The sequence below is a fragment of the Euprymna scolopes genome, chromosome 15 (assembly GCF_053919585.1).
Source record: "Euprymna scolopes isolate OS-2025 chromosome 15, ASM5391958v1, whole genome shotgun sequence".
Lineage (NCBI taxonomy): Eukaryota > Metazoa > Mollusca > Cephalopoda > Sepiida > Sepiolidae > Euprymna > Euprymna scolopes.
The window spans coordinates 59,516,072-59,530,494 of NC_136496.1; the positions used below are offsets into that span (position 1 = coordinate 59,516,072).

General features: G+C 31.9%; 1 protein-coding gene across 2 annotated transcripts in view; it reads right to left on the reverse strand.

Moving 5' to 3' along the window:
• Positions 1-1,740: 1,740 nt before the first annotated feature.
• LOC145293838 (uncharacterized) overlaps positions 1,741-14,423 on the reverse strand; it is a 398,476-nt gene continuing 385,793 nt past the window's right edge. For both annotated transcript variants that reach the window (XM_080140504.1, XM_080140505.1), the window contains 2 exons: positions 9,506-9,667; positions 1,741-3,026 (listed from right to left, as the gene is read on the reverse strand). In XM_080140504.1, coding sequence (XP_079996630.1) covers positions 2,095-3,026; positions 9,506-9,667 — 1,094 coding nt within the window. In that variant the 3' untranslated portion in view covers positions 1,741-2,094. The remainder of the gene's footprint in view (positions 3,027-9,505; positions 9,668-14,423) is intronic.

Here is a 14,423-nt window from a genome sequence, read left to right on the forward strand (position 1 = left end):
TGCCCCTTAATTGAAATACACATTATCAAATTACATCTCTTATGAAACAGTACAGGAGACTGTGACATTGGTTAACAGTTTTGTTTGGTTTTTGTTTTATACATCTGAATTAAAAAATATATATACTTATTTTTAAATCTTTTATTTTAAATTTTTCTCCAGTTTTGAATTCGTAAAATTGGCATGGAATGTGGAATGGTTAAGCAAACCATTGCATGATCCGATCATTTTTACATTATTTTTTTTTTGCGTAATCATTAAAAAAAAAAAAAAAATCAATGAAAATAAAGAGAGACCACAAAGGTGTTCACATTTAATGAGACGTTAAACACAGGGGAAATAAAATTACTTTTTGTGTTAGTTTGACATTGTCAGGTTAGAATTTCACCCATTTTATTACAAGTTTATAAGACTTGATTTGAAAAGTATTGTTGTGTAAGGCTGTTTCATAAGTTTATACCACTTTCCAAGAATTTATATCTCAATAACTAAAATTTGATTGGGGAGGAGAAGTACCATTTGACAACTGTCGGTTTTTAAGGAGGTGAGAGTTGCATTAATTTAGCAGTTATTTATCAACCATGATATGCCAGTTTGTGTATGGAGCAAATTGAATCATTATTTGGATGAATATTACGTAACCAACGTTGCACACATTGGACATTTGTAAAGTTTTGTTTTAAGAATTTTATCCTCGTTTTTTTTATATATAAACTTGAAAAGTCTTGATGGTCAATTGTGTTCTTATAAAAGTTCTTGATATATAACTTGTTAGAAAGTGACCAACTTATGAAACACCCTGTATATTCTTTACAAGCCATTCTTTCAGTGTACATGACATGGAATACAAACTTTTGACTTTTGGAATTCTTATAAGTCCTGGGAATATTATAAAGTGGAATATAAGTCTATAAAATACTCAAGATTTTAATAAAAGCTTCATACAAATGTGTACACTTAACTTGATAAGTTCCAATACTTCGAAAAGACGTTTCTTTCCAAATTCAGAAACATGAAAATTAAGATTTTGGCAAATTCTGAAGGAATTTCAGCAGTAAATTGAATTCTTCAAAGCATATTTTCAGCTTTAATAGAATTATTTGAAAAAAGGCTTTTCTTAAACAGCAAAGCAAATTAGTCCTTATATAATGTATACATTTCCTTTTCATTTTTAGCAGAACAGAACTCATTTCATACATTTATTTCAATATCTGAGGAAAGTCTTTTATCTTAGATTTTTTTTTTTTAGCATTCAACATCTGACATCATGGTTGTTGACAATTTTTCCTCTCATTTGTCTTACACATACTTATTGAAAATATCTAACATGATCAACATTCACCATTTTTAGAAAACAAATAACATGTGCTCACACACACACCAACATTCAAAAGGGTAGAAAATACACAAAACAAACATCTGTTTACGACACCCATAAGACACCACAAAACGATTTATATATATATATATATATATATATATATATATATATATATATATATATATATATATTAATTAATATTGCAGGAAAGTTTACGGTCCACAAGGTAAAAATCAGTGAATCATTACTGTGTTTATATGAAAGTGCTCAATTACAAATAGAGCCAGTTATTAGGTATATAACATTATTTGGTTACACAGTTGCAGACACGTCTCAGTCAAAGCAATTAAATAGCTAGACCTTCTCAGGCAGGACTGTTCTCAATTGGAGTGCAAAACCAAAACAAAGAAAAAAAAGCATTTTCTTTTCTTTTTTCATTGAGAACAGTCCAGCCTACCGAGGTCTATCTAATTCTTAGCTTTGACGTAAATATGCCTACAAATGTGTAACTAAACAATGTTTATTAATAAAACGTTTTATACCTAATATATAATAAATGCTGATAATTTACTCTGTTGTTGTCTCAACACATTTGAATCATACTGAGATGAAGCAAATGTAATTTATTGCCTCATATGAGGTATATTCGGCACTGAGTAGAGCAAGTCTTCTGTTAAATTCGTTCAAATTCAAAATATGAAGTCAAGCCCCCAAATAAAATCACATATTCCAAAGAACAATTTATGCAGATGAAAGATAAAGTAGGTTATTCATCATAAACTTGTTTCTGCAGCAATTTTTGTTTGTAAGGGTGACGAATCATCTTGTTCAGGAGAACTTTGTCTACTGACATCACCATTACTTGAATCCGGATCTGTTCCAGTCTTAGCCAGAGATTCAGATCCACGGGTATCATCTATCAAAGTCCGACTGGTTCCAGCCTGAGTTGTCCCAAGAGTTATATCATTATCATGATCGTGGTCAACAGCATCAACCATGTTATCGGGCATCGTAAACTGATTGCATAGGTCATTTAATTGGTCAAAACTAGGGGGTTGCTGCACAGTGGTTGTTGTTGTCGTTGATGGTGGTGGTGATTGTATTACAGCTGAGGCAGATGTGAGGTCCATGACTGTTGAAGGGGATGGAGGATTGAGCAATCCTTCTGGATCAGTCATGGTTCCCTGTGATCGTCCAGAGAACAACATGGGTTGATCATTGATCTCATCCTCTGGCTCATTCAACAAATTCACTTGCTGACTAAGTGGTAGATGGCAGTCACCAGCTGATGTTAGAGTTGCACTAGTCTCCATGGAGTTGGAAGCTACAATCACAGAAACAGCATCTGATACTAGGGAGTCTCTTGGGGCAGGATCGATTGGTTCTGGAATAGGATAGCCTTCCTCTTCATCACCGAATCCTGCCCGAGGCAGGTGAGGTCGTGAATTGGTCTGTGATCGATAAGTTGGTGGAAGTGAATTTGGGTAATTCTCATTGTGATCTGGGGGGAAAACAATATGTACTCCAGTACGGATTGTACTCGCTCTCGACCGGTATGTAGGAGGTGGTGAACTAGGTAGACTGTAGTTATCTACATTGTTTATACTTTGTTGATATTGTTGCATCAGTTGCTGTTGATATTCTTGCATAGAGACATCATATGAAGGTGGGGGTCGTCGATATTGAAACTCAGGGTACATAATACCTGAAAAAGAAAATGCAAATAATTATCAATTTACATGTAATATAAATAATTGCATACATCCAGATAAACATTTTTAGATAATTTATCCAATGGAAAAAAATGTTGCTTGTTAAGTTATTTTTTATTGCAATCTATTTTATGTAATTTTAAGCACCTGTCCGAAAATACTTAAAGCAAATTCTGTTGTAAAAAATTGTTTGACAGTCTTGATAATCAGATATGATTTTTAACACATTAATAAATTGGTTAAAATCAAAATATTTAATTATATAAAAATTTTTTAACTTGCTTTTCACTGTCCTCCATGTCCCCATAAACATACTTAATCTTATTATAAATTTTCCTAATGTCTGTCTGTATGTGGGTGTGTGTGTGACTCGGTTTATCTCAGCCTGCAGGCAATCTACCCAGTCAAGTAAGGTACCAAAATGAAGCTTATGACCCAGCAGATGTTTTAGTGAAATTTATATCCATGTCTGGTGTATGGAAAAAAAAAAAAAAAAAAATGCAATAATTAACGATTTACTAAACAATGTTTTATTTACTGGATATTTTTTCGGTATTCACCGGAAGTTATTATCTCCCTTAGTAAGTTCGATTTACTGTGTGTGATGCGGTTTATCTCAGCGTACCAACAACCCACCCAGGCAAGTAAGGTACCGAAATGAAGCTTATGACCCAGCGGTTTTTTTTAGTGATATTTATATTCATGTTTGGTGTATGGAAATGCAAAAAGAAAAAAATGCAAAAAAAATAACGATTTACTAAACGTTTTATTTACTGGATATTTTTCCGGTACAAGGAATCAAGTTTGCCCAGCTGGGCAAACTTGGGTTCTTGTCTAATAAAATTTCTCTAATTTTCTCACAGTTTATAAAAATGTAGATATTTTGTTTGAAAGAATCCCTTGGAAAATATAAATCTGAACTTTTAATTAAAACTACATTGATTTTTAAGATTTTTCCAAAATTCACAGAAAAATAAAAAAGCAAAAACATTTTCTTTGAAAGTGGTTTAACTGCTTTGATGTTTTTAACATAAAAGGTTCTAAGAAGTAATACTTTCCTTCTAGTGTTTTCGTATTCAAAATTTTATTCACCCCCTTAGTTCAAATGTTAAGTATTATTCATACATTTAATTTTCAAGAACACCATTATTAATACTTACAGAACTTTAAAGATATGTTTCAAACACTAATGTGATTTAGGGGTTGAAGTAAGAGCTTTATGGATTCCATAATTTTTTCTGGTAAACGTGATACATGGGTCCTGTTAGTATATATACATGGGTTAATTGTTACAATACAGATATAAAACTGTTCATTCACTATGTTTTCTAATACAGGGGTCTAAAATATGCAGTTGTAGACCACGTGACATTGTCATGATTATTATTTTCCTCTCTGCCATTTTAGGTTGGAAAAAATAATTATAATTTATATGAAAATAATTATGTAATTCTATATAAATATTAGGGAAAAAACTGGCAAATAATTTTTAAAATCATTTTTAAAACTAATGTAAACTGGAGCTTAATACAACTGGTAAATAGTATATATATATATATAAGTATCTATCTTTTAATTTCAAGCTAATGGAAAATTCAACGATTCACTATATACTTTCGGCTTTCAAATGGCCCATGAAATAGAAATGCTTAAGTATCAACAAAGTTACAAAGAAAAAAAAAATCTATAATTACTTATGAGAATAACGGTAATGAAGGACTACCAAATGTTCGTCATATATATGTATTGAACGAAATGTGTTCAGTACAATCTAAACACTGGTTTCTGAATATGACCAAGGGAGATAATTCTCAGTGCACTTTAGCTTGTTATTTATGTATCATGAATCTACTTTGTACAATTTGCACCTCATATTATTATCAATAACTTTGTTATGCGCGTTTCCCCTCATAATCAATATGGTACTAGAGCAAAGAAAACACTTTTGTAAGAATGTGTGATTACCAAGCCTGTAATCATAAACCATAACATTCAGACCATGCAGCACTTCAACCAATTATTGAACAATTGACTCTGTAATCTATTTTGACAAACAGAACACTAATTTAAACCAAATTCAATTTTTGTCATTTTTCTGTAAATCGGTAAAATTTTGTCAATCCCAACACAAAAGTGACATGAAGATTCATATATTGAAGAAAAGAGGCATAAAGTACATATATTTTTTCTTTGTACATCATAAGTCAAATCAGCCCCAAATTTTTCATATAAAATTTTTTATTCGATTTACTGTTCGATTTGATAATGAAAAGTTATACAAAATATTCATAAAGATAGTGTACATCTGTCCTGCATGGAGAATAAATTTTACATGTCTTAGGACTAGTATTCTTCTAGTCATATATATATTATATATATATATGTGTGTGTGTGTGTGTGTGAGTGATCCACAGACAAACTGCTTAGTTATATCACGGCTCTTCAGTGTGGCTATACTATACAAATGCATACTCATTATAGCTAAAAACAAAAATACTTTAATGGAATTAATATTTTTATGGGTCAATGACAATAGCCCTCCTCTCAAATCCAAAAAGTCAAGAACCATTATGAATATATTGACAAGTAGATTTCCATGGGAGTTCAGATTTGCAAAACGTCTGCATGATTAAGCTGTCAAATAAAGTGAAAATATCGTTCGTTTTAAGTAAACATATCAAAATGAACAAACAAATAAAACAAGTTTGAGCGGAAGTTGCACTTTTATTTTTTGTGATAAATATTGAAAAAGGGAAGTAACTCCAAAGAGACTAATTGTTGCATTTTATGGAATGTATTTTAACCATAGATTATTTTTATCTAATCGACTGGTATAAACTTGCTAGACACCTTTTTTACACCGATCTCTCCAACAATTAGTAAATACACTTCTCTTTATATATCTCTCTTCCTGTTTACATACCTCTCAAGATTTCTTTCTCCCTCAATACTAATACTTTCCATTTCCTATTTCTCTAATATATGTCTCCCTCCATAATCATAACCCCCTCTTATAATGCTGTTCAAGCATCTTTCCCTCTGCCTATATAACTGTCTAGCTCTCTTTTCATCCATGAAGATTTTTTTTTTTTTTTCATTTCACACCATTCATCATCCTACTCGTATATCCTTTTCATTTATATAAACTTTTGCTTTTTTTCCTTTTCAGAAAAAAAATTGACAAGAACTAAATTCTTCAAATGCTTTCAACAGGCTCAACTAATGGCTGATTCCTTATACCAGTGTGTGTATGTGTGATATAGGAAGTCTACACGCATGCCAGACAGATAAGAAATCTGTGGCCCGATTAGACACACATTCTTACTTTGGACAACTTTGTAATTGGTTAGTGATCCTTTGGAAGAATCATCTGACCTAAAAGATAAAATATATTTAGAAACCGACTCACAGAATTTAATCTCTTACCAAAATGTTTTGCTCGGATTGGTTTCTTCTACTATTTACAATGAAGCTTCCAGATGCTTTTCACTAACTTACATAACATTAACAAATATTTAAAAACAAGGACAACCACGTTTTTTTTATTTATCATGTAATTTCCAGTGGAGGAGTGATTGGTGTGCATGCATAATAGGTGGTTAAGCTAGTCTAAAGCCTATATAATCTACAACCCCTGTCTCCTAACTGCTTGCATGCATGTTACTGAGCAGCTGCCGGTATAATCAAACCCCCATTTCCCTGCTGCCTTATAGAGTTTTCCTCTTTAGGCAAAGGCTAAAAGAAGGACACTCCAATACAAAACTATATCAGTCAGGCTGGCTGTAAGGCGAAACTTGTTTCAAGATCGGCAGATCGATGCAATCCCGCACTAGAATCCTGCACATCATACATCGGGGCCACGAGAAGAAAGCATGGAGCCATAGTGTGTGGGCTTCACTCCGGTGAAGTGTTGTCCACCCTAAACAAAATCATGCCAACAGCCCTTTCAGTCCAAATACTGCTACCTCTACTATCTTTTCCTTTCTCCTTCCTCATATGAAAGACCAGTGGTGATGGAGTAATTGTGATAGGGGTAGGCTTGGTGTAGCCTGGACCTGCGAACTGGCGGCAGACATGTGATGGCTGCTTCTCCTGTGACCACACAGGAACTCTGTGCAGGCCTTTTCAGGAGCACAACTGCTCACCCTAACTGGGAAGGGCCCTATAAAAGGTGGGCTAAAAATCGGTGGCCACATTTCTCAGTCATTGGGTTGCTGCACCCAATGATACACCGTAAGTGCAGCCATAAAACAAATATGTAAATCGCACTTCAAAGTAGGCGCTTGGAACTCTAAATTCCCAGATTAGAAAAAAGTTATTAAAACTTATCTGTTCAAAATTTTAGAAAAGAGAAAAAACTTTCTATATAAAATTATCTTTCTTTTTCATGAAATTATGGAACAGCAGCCATAAATTGTTGTTTCTACTAAAAAACTGGTTCAAAAAGAAAAAAAAAAGTCAGGAATAAAAGAAAAACCCATTTTTACTTTATACTTAAATAAACCATTAATATTTAAGAATTGAAACTTTTTCCTTTTAATAAAACAAAAATGTAGAGCTGCCTCTACCTTTTTATTATTTAATTTTTAGGTAAATTATTAGTTTTTAAATAAGTTTTTGGAGCAGCAAAAATTATTTTGTATTACTGATCTTATTTCTGCTTTGAGCATGTTTACTATTTATTCTTTTTTCTTATTAAAAATTTAGTTTTTTAAAATTAATCATTTAAGTATGTAAAATTTGTGGAGGTTTGTGTTTATTGTTCAGAATTCAGGCCACCACTTTAATTTCCCCACATAGTTAAATCTAATTAATAACAAAATGAATGCAAACATAAAATGCAACAACCAAACAAAAAGTGCAAGTTTTGTTCTGCTTTTTGCCATCATTGCTTTTCAACCATTTGCATAACATGTATTGATAGTGTCAACTTTTGTTTGACTATTTTTTATTCCTTTATTTTTTGTCTTGCTGTTTGGAAGGTAAAATTTTGTCCTTCCCTTGTGAATATATTTCCCCAAAACCTCTGATCTCGATGGAGGGAAGACTAAAACTTGCTGCTATGGTTTCAAACGATCTGGAAAAAAACAAAACAAATAAGGAGACTTGATTTCAAATATTTTTCATGTTATATCTCCCCTCTTTTAGAAATAGGGTACGATTATGAATATCTCCAGTATCAAATAATCCTTATACACTGTGAAATTTACTTTATGTATGAAAACCAAAGAGGGGAGATATAACATATGAGAAATATTTGGAATCAAGTCTCTTCTTACTGTTATTTCAGATCATTTAAAACCATAGCAGCAAGTTTTAGTCTCCTCTCCATTAAGGCCAGAGGTTTTGGGGAAATAGCAAACATTTTGTAATTCATATGCAAAACTAGGAAAATAAATGACTATAAGTGAAACATTTTATGGCTGTAAAAAAGTGCAAAAAAAATAGGCTCTAGATGATAGATGATCGCCTTAATATGCGAATGTCAAATGTCATAGTCCACTGCACAAGTCAGGTCATTACCTTTCCAACGAGCCTCCATTTGTTAAATTCTGATCAATAGTCACCAAGATTTGGAACTTAAAAAATTGCTAAAAGTGGTGGTATATCTATATATTAGTGGTCTGGCAAGGCCACAGAAGAGACAACCGAAGCAGCAAAACTGAAGCTAGCCAACAGAATACTATATATACAAATGTAGGCAAGTTTTGGTGCATTTTATTGGTTTTAAAATGCAGGTTATTTTTACCAATCATCAAATTTATAACCATAGAATAGTAGTATAATCTTCAAAAAGCCTGTAAATTTTAATATAGTTCGTACACATAGAACCAAAAATATGAGTATTTCAATATTCAATTGGGTTACCAGTATAAATATATCCACTCTGGCTCTCATGCTACAAATTAAAAAAAATAAATAATAAACCGACAATTATTTTTATTCTATTATTACTTTCTGTTTCAGATTTATCCAGGAAATAATTCTGATTATGCAATATAAAAATAATTAAAAAATATAGTTAATAAGATATTAAAAACTTAGAGCTATAGTGATTTAATTTTGGTTACAAATGAATGGAGATTACATGTTCCCGTCTGTAACCAAAACTATGACATGAACATCTTATAGTTGAAAGAACAACTGGTACGAGAGAAAATCTTTATAAAAAAATACCACAACTTCACTTTTCCATAGACTATTTTATTGCTGACAAACAAAATCTTACATTAAAAAATGTTTAAATTTTAAGAGAAATCATTTTTTTTCTTCAAGAGAACTCTGTAATGCTGATACAAGCTATTTTTTTCAAACTCGCTAAGTACCCGTGCAAATTACATTACAGAGTTATTAATAACACTTAAAAAATCTTTCTAAATTTAAATGCAAAATAAAATGTAACTTTTTTAAAAAGAAAATCATTACATTACGTGTTTTTAATTTTAAAATACTTGATAGCTGAATCACTTACCTCCATGCCAATAACCTTCTCGACTCCGCAGTATACCATGAGAGCGTACATGATGCAGTATGCTGTGTTCTCCAAGACCAAAAAGCAAGTGAAGAGGTTCATGTCCCCGTGGAGTAAATTTCCATCCGACAAGTACAGCTATTACAAGTAATAAACCAAGGCCTAGACAAAACAGAAACGTATTTATTTGGAATAAATTATGTTGGAAAAAAAAGATTTCTGCTTACATACATTTTTATGTTTTATAGATTATGAGTAGGGTTATCTGACATTACCAAGAAGGAGGAATGACAAAAAAAAATTTGGTGAAATATACTAATCACATAGCAAGTAAAAATTTGTGTTAAATTAAGGATTATAAATTTAAAAAAGAAAAAAAATGAAAAAACACTAAAACTCTTCAAATTACAAACATTCATTTTGTAAGATTGTGATAATTACAATAATACATTTTAAATAACACTCAAAATCTTAAAATTTGAATAAAATCTTAAGCCAGAAATATGTCATTTGCTCTGGTTCTCTCATGCTACCAAAAACTGCAAAATTTGCTCTCAATCCCACCAGAAAAAAAAATACAGTTCCTTAACTGATGGTTTCATTTTTCATCACATTTCCTTGGCCATGATACTTCACAATTCATTCGACAAATGATAGGCACTTGTATGAAAGAGCTGTGAGAAGGACCACTTGGATGTTTCAGTGCATCTCGCAAGCTATCATTTGAGGCATGCCGTGTCTATTATGATGCCATCCGACAATGTCCAAGGCTTAAGGGGGGGAAAAAAAATCTGTAGAAATAAGTAGACTCATTAAACTAAATTAAACCTTAAAAAACGTTGATAATTTTTTTCCATAATTTTTACAAAATTTATTTTAGAAAATAATCATATATTTAACAAAGTTACTTACTCTCACATCTAGTAATTATATATATATATATATACATATATATACATATATATATGTGTGTGTGTGTCAGCATTGAAAGATAGTACATTCTTTTGAAATAGAAAACTGGATTGAGTATTAAAAAGTAGTAATAGTCACTCAGGAACATTTTTTCATCCAGTTTTGATATTTAGAATACTCAAGGACAAGCAATGTCTTATGCTTGCTCTCCATGCAAACCAGTTTAAAGTGTAAACAATTAGGTTGCATATAGATATATAACTTTCCATGCATTTGACTTGTCTTCTTGACCTCATATATTCTCTAATATCCAGGAAATATGTTATAGAATTGATACAAGTAGCAGCACACTGTATACGGCGGAACCACATGAGATGCAGAGTGTGTCAGGCATCTGTAATCTCATGAATACCAAATTTCTGATAAAGCATAATCGATGTGATCTTATCTTCCAGTTTACAAGCACACATCATTACACCAAAAGTATTGCACACTAGAAGTTTCAAGCTCATGTCTTGTTAATGTATAAAATAATAAACCAAAAATGTTTAACTTCTCATTTTGAATAAAATTCTGAAATTATTTTACTGAGTGGCAAATCTAACCATTGCAGTCAAAATCTAAAATACTAGAAATTATACTGAGTTAGTGCTGGTGAAAATAAGTAAAACTTGTGTAAAGCATTGATTCTTATGAATTGATTTATGTTTTTTATATTTATTACTAAAAAACTGTGTTTGTTCCTTTGTTTGTCGATGCACACAAAAATGGTGACACTACAAAAAGGATATCAACTAAAATAGTATATGACACAAAAAGAAAATCATTTATGACATAAAATTATTTATGACATGATAAAATCATTTATGACATGATAAAGGGATTCACAAAAACAAGTGGAAAGATCCTTTATGATCACGGGTCATTTATGTGGACAGTGACTATTTCACAACTTAAAAGATACAAAATTATGATATTTATGTATGGTGTATGTACGTTTCTGAGACAAAAGATTTTTATTAAGTCCATTCATCAACACAAATTAGAAAGAAGGTTATCAACACTTTGCCAATAGTGCAATTAGATAGAGTTTCCTATCAGAAGCCAGATACTTAAGAATGAGTCCACAAAGTATTAAAATAAACTTAATATTTTTAATTATTTTTTTGCATAGTTGGCTGGAAAAAAAACAAGTGTAGCATGCATGGTTCCGCATTAGTGCACAGTGAACGAGGCATAAAAAAATGACTAAGTTCACCCCCCCCCTTTTTAACCCCAAAAGTCCCCAGGGGACGTCAAATCCTGGTAAAAATGAACAAATGGTGCAGTTTTAGGCCGTAACATATGTAAATTTGAGTTCAACGAAAGCTGGACCTACAGCTATGATTTTAGCATCATAAATACATTATACATTTTGAATTCTAACATGATTTGTTTAAAAAAGAATCCAAGTTTTTTTTCCGAGTCAGGGGTTAGAAAACGAGTGGGTGAGTGTAATATTCTCACGTCAATAGGAGATCTGCATTTTCTAACCTTATGATCCACAGTGATATTTTGATCTCCTCCTAAGATGTTAGGAACTCAACATGGGTGAGAAAGCTCGTCAACTTCCAATCTCACATCATAATTTTAATTAATGCAATTAAATAGCGAAGAATAAAATTAGAAAAATGTATTAAATCCTTATACAACAATATTACACAAAACATACTGAAGATAAAATAATGTTATTAAATTAAAATGTGAAGCAACTACTAAAAATGACAACTAAACTTAGACTGTGTCCAGGATGCGTTTGATTAGAAACATATGATCCTTGAACAGTTAGCATTAAACGTGTACTAACAATCAAAACTCTGAAGATAGGAAATCCTATAAACAGGTTTATTGAAGGTAGATAGGGTAAAAAACTGAAAGAAAAAAAAAAAAAAAAAAAAACATTGTTCAGAATACAAAAAGAAAAAAGTCCAGAAACGAGAAGTTATAAAGGGTTTCTCTCTTATTTTATTTTACTTCAGTCGAAGTTCTCAGAAATCAAGGGGCCCACGACCTGAGGCTAACACATGAAGTCTATATGAGATACATAGATATTCGAATGTTCCATTAAAGTTCTTTATCTCTTAAGCACTGAGTTAGTAAAGAAATTAGGAACATAATTTTCCTCTCCCCAATTAACCATTTTTATACGTTGCAGTATATCTTTCATGTTGGTCTCTTGGTCTTACTGGATTCCAGGACAAGAATTGATCTAGTCTGGTGGAGTATCTAGCTTCGCGCTATTACTTGAGGTAATATCACTTGGAGAAGGTGCACCATTCTTCAGAAAAGCTCTGAGGTAGCCGTAATGAGTAGATCTTATTTGGGCTGCGAATACTATGTGATTTTGAATATTTGGTCAGGGTCAGTATCCTCATGCCAGATTGTTCTGACAAATCCATAAAGGGCTGAATGGGGAGTTGTATGTGTAAGGAAATCAACAACACAGATAGAAATAAGGAGGCTGGACACGTGGGTAAAGAAAATAAACAAAGTTCGAAGTTAAAATGAAATAGGTACTTGTACAGTTTACTCAAGACATTAAAAAAATGAAAATATCGAAAAAAGTTTAAATTGTACGTATCTGTTATGGAATGAAGTTCTCCGGAAAAAATTTCACTTACTTTCAAGTAGTTTTTGTTTTACAGCAAAAAAAAAAAACAATACTGAGCAAAAGGTTCGATATTTAGGAAGAAAAGCTAGTTATTAAAGATGGGGAGCGGGTGTCGGCAATTTACATGGAGTTATCTCCCTGTGGCGTTTATAAACGCCAAACAAAATTTTTTTAAAAATCTAAGATGTCTGCCTTCAATGTGCTCTCACAAAGACTACTCGATCAAATTAAGTGAAATTTTTTTTCGGAGATCTTCAGTTCAAAATGGATGTGTACAATATAACCTTTTTTCGATATTTTCATTTTTTAATGTCTTGATTAAACAGTACAAGTACCATGAAATAATATAAAACATAACATTAAAGTATTGAAGTGTCTTTAAGAAGGGGATAAATAATGTTTCTTACCGGAGGTGGCTTAAAACGGCAAAGGATAATAGAAGATAAATAACCGAACCATGTGGGGTTAGAAAGGCAACTAAAATTAGGGAACAAAACGCCAGTCAACCTGCCGGTGTCGAGTCAGGGGAAACTGTAAGAAAAATGCCCGGCCAAGGGACAAACCTAGGAGACATAATAAAACTGTTGGAGGTTTTTATGCATTAGACATTTTTCATTCACTCTAAATTCGCTAGAGATGATTCTAAGCAGAATCAAAGCATTCATTTGTAATGAATTTGGCTTCTTTCATCAAACTTTAACCACTGATCTAACCACTGATTTAACCACGCATATATATATATATATATATATATATATATATATATATGGGGACTTTTTTAAGTGAAAAGATCTTCAAGATGAAGACGCTACTCATTAGAAAAAATCAACAAGAAATCTACATAAGTTTATAAACGATAAAAATAAATAATAAAATGATCTAGGACTTCGTAGCATAACGGATAACGTGCTACTGTGATATATAATCTAGAGTTCGGGTCCTAGAGAGAGACAAACTACACTGAGAGGTAGGACCTCGAAACATGCATACCCGTAGATTACTTTTTTTTTTTTTAAATAAAAAAGTAAATAAAAATATTTGTTTACGTCCAAATAAAATATGGGCGATTTTCTAAGTAAAAAGATTTTTAAGGTGAAGACGCTACTTAACTGCACTATCGTTTAACAACATTAACAAGAAATCTACATATATATCCTGTTTAAATCCAGTAAAAATATAAAACACTTAAAAGTAAGTGAGAGAGAGAGAGAGGCTACAAGCATTAAAGCAGACTTGCAAATTTCATACAAGGAGAAATGTCCCCCAATAGAACTCTTTCCTTCTCTCCAAGCCATCCATTTTGTCAACAAGCCAAAACGACACTCAGCTAAGAAAGTGTATACGTGTGTGAGAGAA